Raw genomic sequence first — 5,011 nt, forward strand, 5'->3', positions numbered from 1 at the left:
AGCTGCCTCACAGAGGGAAGCCAGGCTGCGGCTTAGGCCTGCTCCCCACAGGGACATAAGTAGGACATCCTGTGAGGGCTCCCAGACTGCTAGAGGGGGCAGGCTGGGCTGAGGGATGCTCCCCCGAGTGCACAAATTTGTGTGCACCGGGCCTCTAGTCTATACTAATAAAAGGGTAATATGCTAATTAGACTGGACGTCTTCCAGATGACCATCCAGATGTCCTTCCTGACAAAGCCAGGCCCAGGCGAAGCCACCTGCCCACGGTCCCGGGCGATGGTGCCTGTGGTTGCAGCCCAGGAGAGGGAGAAAAGCCGTCTGCCCCGCGGTCTGGGGAGCCGGTGCCTGCGGCCTGGGAGAGGGAGAAAATCTGCCTGTCCCATGACTGTGGCTGGCCCGGACAAAGCCGGCCTAGGTCCCAGGTGCCTGTGGCTGGCCAGAAGGAGGGAAGCCTGGGTCCTGGGTGTCTGTGGCCCATCGGAGGAGGGAATCCTGGGTCCCGGGTGTGGGGCCGAGGCAGAGGCAGTTAGGGGCGATCAGGCAGGCAGAGGTGGTTAGGGACGATCAGGCAGGTAGGCAGAGGGAATAGGGGCAATCAGGCAGGCGAATGGTTAGAAGCCAGTGGTCCCAGATTGTGAGAGGCAGTCAGAGATCCCCTGAGGGGTCCCGGATTGGAGAGGGTGCAGGCTGGGCTGAGGGACGCCCCCATCCCCGGTGCACGAATTTCATGTACTGGGCCTCTGGGGCATTGATAAAATGCATTTTTGTGTTTCTAGATGTCCTCAGTTGGAACAGACATAAATCATATTTTCCATTAGTTTCAAATTTTGTGAAGGAAGTTGGGGAAAGCCCACAAAAAGAATAAGCCAAAACCCAACATACTAGTTTAGGCACATCTATTAAGTAAGAATGTTATCTATTTCTTTTCTGAAATTTATAATACATAGCTAAAATGTCTTAATCTCCAAGAATCTCCTACCTCTGGCCAACTTCTCTTACGTCTTAACCAGAGAAATTTCTTATCAGGAGACCCTCAAGTCCAGGTTTAATTTAGAGAACTTGTACCCCCAATTTTCCTTTGTCAACTCACATTTAATGATGTAAGACAACTATGGCACATTTCATCAGTGGAACTACAGAGCAAGAACTGTTACCCAGAAAATACCATTAGTTCATTGCTTCACATCTTCTGCAATACCTGACTTTGAGTCTGTACATTTTAAATTCAACAAAACTAACCTTTGAGTTTGAAAAAGCCTCAAAAGGCTTGAGATATTCAGTGGTGGTTAATATATGTACACTTTATTTTTTTTAGGCTAATGAATCCTTATTTTCACCCTGTGTTCATTTGATCATGTAATTATTCTTTAAAATCTATTACCAAATTGTTAAAAAAGAATTATAGTTATGTTTTTAAAGTCTATTTTTTGAAATACAAACTAAAATATTAATACATGAAATAATGATATCTGGGATTAGCATTAAAATAATTATAGGAGAGCCCTGGCCGGTGTGGCTCAGTTGGTTGGAGCATCGTGCCGTATACTGAAAGATCGTTGGTTCAATTCTCGGTCAGGGCACATACCTAGGTTTCGGGTTCAATCTCTGGTGGAAGTGTATACGAAAGGCAACCAATCGACATTTCTCTCTCCCTCTCCCTTTCCCTCTCTCTAAAATCAATAAAGGCATGTCCTTGGATGAGGTTTAAAAATTAAAAACTGCAGGGGAGGAAGGAAGCTGAACTGGGCAGAACTGGTAACTATTCAGTTTGGCATGAATATATGGAATTCACTGGTTTCCAAACCTATACAGAATTAGATAGAATTTTTCCATAATAAAAAGAAGTATTTTTAATTTAAAAATGATTATTTTCTCTACTTACCATCTAATAATTCTAAAGTAACTGTAGGATCCACATATTCCCACCAATGTTTTCCATCAGTTGACACAGGAATCTCCCAATTGGACCATTTGCAAGCCAAATGAATGCATACACATGCTATCACTGTTGGTTTGTACTGAAGACAGAAGGTGGTAAGATGTAGACTGTTGTGGCGCATGTTTGAAAATGAAGAGTCATAGAAATTCAAATATGTAAAACAAAGAAAAAACATTTACCAGTAAGATTAGAACAAAAACAGAATTATAAGGTTTTCTTCTGTAAGCCTAGAGTACAAAACCTTACTTTATTATGTTAAAAGCTAACACTATACTTACAAAATTCCAGCACTAAAAATACCCTATACATTATGAAAGTTCCCCATACTCTTAAACCCGAGTATTATATTAATATTTTATTAATACTAATATATTAATATTTCTGAATTTTGCTTTTACAACTAAATTCAAAGTATTTTTATTTTTTTATAAGTGGAGGTGAAGTCATATACCTAATACACTTCTATTTCCAATAACCACTATATACCAGTACAACACCTTAAACCTTTTTTGGTGGAATTTTTGTTTCTTTTGTAATACCATGGCAAAAAAGTAATGAAAAAGCTGAGGATTCCTGGTAAAAGTGACACATTTCAACAATGCATTATAATCAGAGATTCTACCATTTGATGTGGCTTAAACATAATTCTCAAGTAAGTTAAAGAGAATTTAAGACTTATCTATGTAAATCTCTGTCTTCTTTTCAACAGAGCCACAGAGAAAACTTACCTTTTGCGTAACAGCTTCAAAGCCCAATGTTGCTATGAACTACAAAAATACTTTCTTTCTCCTTCCACTATACTGGGCATGTAACATGTTTCAAGTAGGCTTTTCTAACCAAAGTTTTAAATTTAAGTTTTTTTTGCTTTTTTTTTTTGCTATTGTTGTTCAGAATTCCTCAGAATAGAGGTTAAAGCCCAACAACATATATCTGAGGAAATACATAGATTATTTGCCAATCCAAAATTTTAAATAAAACTTAACAGTGTCACAAAAAATTAAGGGCCACACAAAGCTGGTTTGGTCCCCTCCTCCCCAGAAACCCATTAAAAAAACAAATTTAAATAATTAATATAACCAATACAGAACAGAATTTTATATTAGATATTAAAGGCTTTTAAAAACTATTCTTCCACTTCAGTTTCAGAATTAATGAAAATGTTTATTGATCAATCACAACTCACACCATTTTTTATTTATATAAACTGAAAAGGAAGTAAGGTTTTTTAAAAGTAAAAGTTGTACTTATGCACATCCAGGCACTGATAAGAGTCGACTACTTCTAATTTACTACTAATGGGTATAATATAACCAAGCTATAGAAATTTTACTTATTAAAAAACTTTAATGATTAAAGTTAAGATTGGATCAATGTGAAATTTTAAAAATTGTCATTTAACTATAATTATAAACTAGAAATAGCTTTATACTTACCAAGTTGCTCGAATTTCTACGTTAAGTTTAGCTCTGTGTAATCTTTAGCTGCTATTCAGGCTACCAATTTTAGACTTATGCACTCACAAATCGAGAATATGTCATCAGAAAGCACCACTACACTTCACATTGTGCATTTAACCCCTCTGTGCCCAAAGTCCCTTGTACAATACACCGCAAAGCAGACAGGAAGGTACCACCACAGTAGATGGTCCAGTCTCCTGTTGCAACAAGGGTAAGAGACACATTGAGGGGGCCCTGCATTAAAGGAAGCTATAGTGTGCTACAACAGTGCAACAAAGAGGGTCAGGATAACAACCTGTTGGTAGCCATGAAATAGGATGTCTGTGCCAAATCCTTGCTTGCTGTAAGGAAAAGAAAAAGAAAAACGAAGACAATACTATCAGCTTTAACATGCTACCATTAAAAAGTTCTCAACATAACAAAAACTTCAAAGATGTGTACACAAAAAGTAAATTTTACTTACTACTTACAAATATCACAAGAGCGCCATCATTTTCTATACTACTGAAAATCTTCAACAACATTCACTCAAATGTTTCTTGCTATCCCCCAAAGATCTGAGAAACAAGCCGATTTGCTTTTAGCTAGCCAGTTACAAGGGCTAAACTTGTTACTAAGTTAAGCATCTAGTCAGCTAAAAGTTGCAATAAAGCATTCTCCTGGATTTAAAAAAAAAAAAGAAGAGGAAGAAGAAGAAAAGATTTTGAAGTCTAATACAAAATACAAAGAGTTGCCTGCCAGACTTAATCCTCAGTCATATTTAAATTGGCTTAGCACTTCCATCAAAATAAAAGAAAACAAACCCCCACCCTCCAAAGTCAGAGAGCACAACTGCTCAGTTTTTCATCATGCTACTAAGCACCAACAGAGAATAAACAACCTAAAACATTATAAGGACAGATATAGGAAACTCCACTATATTATTTTTTAAAAAAATTATAGAATCCAATTAATAGAACTTTAGATTATGATTTGAGTCCTGTAGAGGGAATCATGATGCTTCAACACTGTTAACCCCTCAAAGAATGGAAATTAAGACACTGAAATGGAAAACTGGCCCTCCCCTCTGCTTCTTATTCTTCCCAACGGGGATGCCTCTGCTATATACAGTTCACCCTTTTCTTCCAATTACATTCACGAAACTGACATAAACTTTCCCCTTTGTTTCAACTAGGATTAGTTCCCTTCAACTCACCCCTCTTTAAAAGGCCTCAAAGTCCTTGCCCCCTCGTAGTTTTATCTGCAGCACCTGTAATCCCTGCTGCCCCATGTGAATCTTAAAAAGGGACCTGGGCTTAGCAGAGCTGTGCTAAGAGTGTCAAAGCATCAGATGTCCTGGAGACAGTGTGACTTAAGTATTGCTTTCTTTCCTTATGGGAAAGGAAGGATTAAATCAGAAAAGTGAAAGTCCCTGTAAAATGACATTAGTCAATTCTGCAGCAAAGGAGCATAATACCAATTTTCTCTTGTGGGGAAAGGAGAGAGGTAAAGGACTTGAAAGAAGCCAAACCATTTACTCCCTTCACAAAAGACGCAAAATATGTAGATAAGAAATTTTAAATTGCCGTAGCAGTTTTCACCTCAGAATATGTCTAAATTCAATAACCTCACTGTG

General features: G+C 38.3%; 1 protein-coding gene across 8 annotated transcripts in view; it reads right to left on the reverse strand.

Annotated features, from left to right (window-relative positions):
• CCNT2 (cyclin T2) overlaps window positions 1-5,011 on the reverse strand; it is a 42,478-nt gene that overhangs the window by 7,163 nt on the left and 30,304 nt on the right. For 5 of the 8 annotated variants that reach the window (XM_015566527.1, XM_006767742.2, XM_006767741.2 and 2 more), the window contains 2 exons: window positions 3,692-3,737; window positions 1,883-2,046 (listed from right to left, as the gene is read on the reverse strand). In XM_015566527.1, coding sequence (XP_015422013.1) covers window positions 1,883-2,046; window positions 3,692-3,737 — 210 coding nt within the window. Of the gene's footprint in view, window positions 1-1,882; window positions 2,047-3,372; window positions 3,738-3,859; window positions 5,006-5,011 lie in introns of those variants that run through there. The other 3 variants (XM_015566531.1, XM_015566530.1, XR_435866.2) reach the window with 3 other exon arrangements.

The sequence above is a fragment of the Myotis davidii genome, unplaced genomic scaffold (genome assembly GCF_000327345.1).
Source record: "Myotis davidii unplaced genomic scaffold, ASM32734v1 scaffold923, whole genome shotgun sequence".
NCBI classification, from domain to species: domain Eukaryota; kingdom Metazoa; phylum Chordata; class Mammalia; order Chiroptera; family Vespertilionidae; genus Myotis; species Myotis davidii.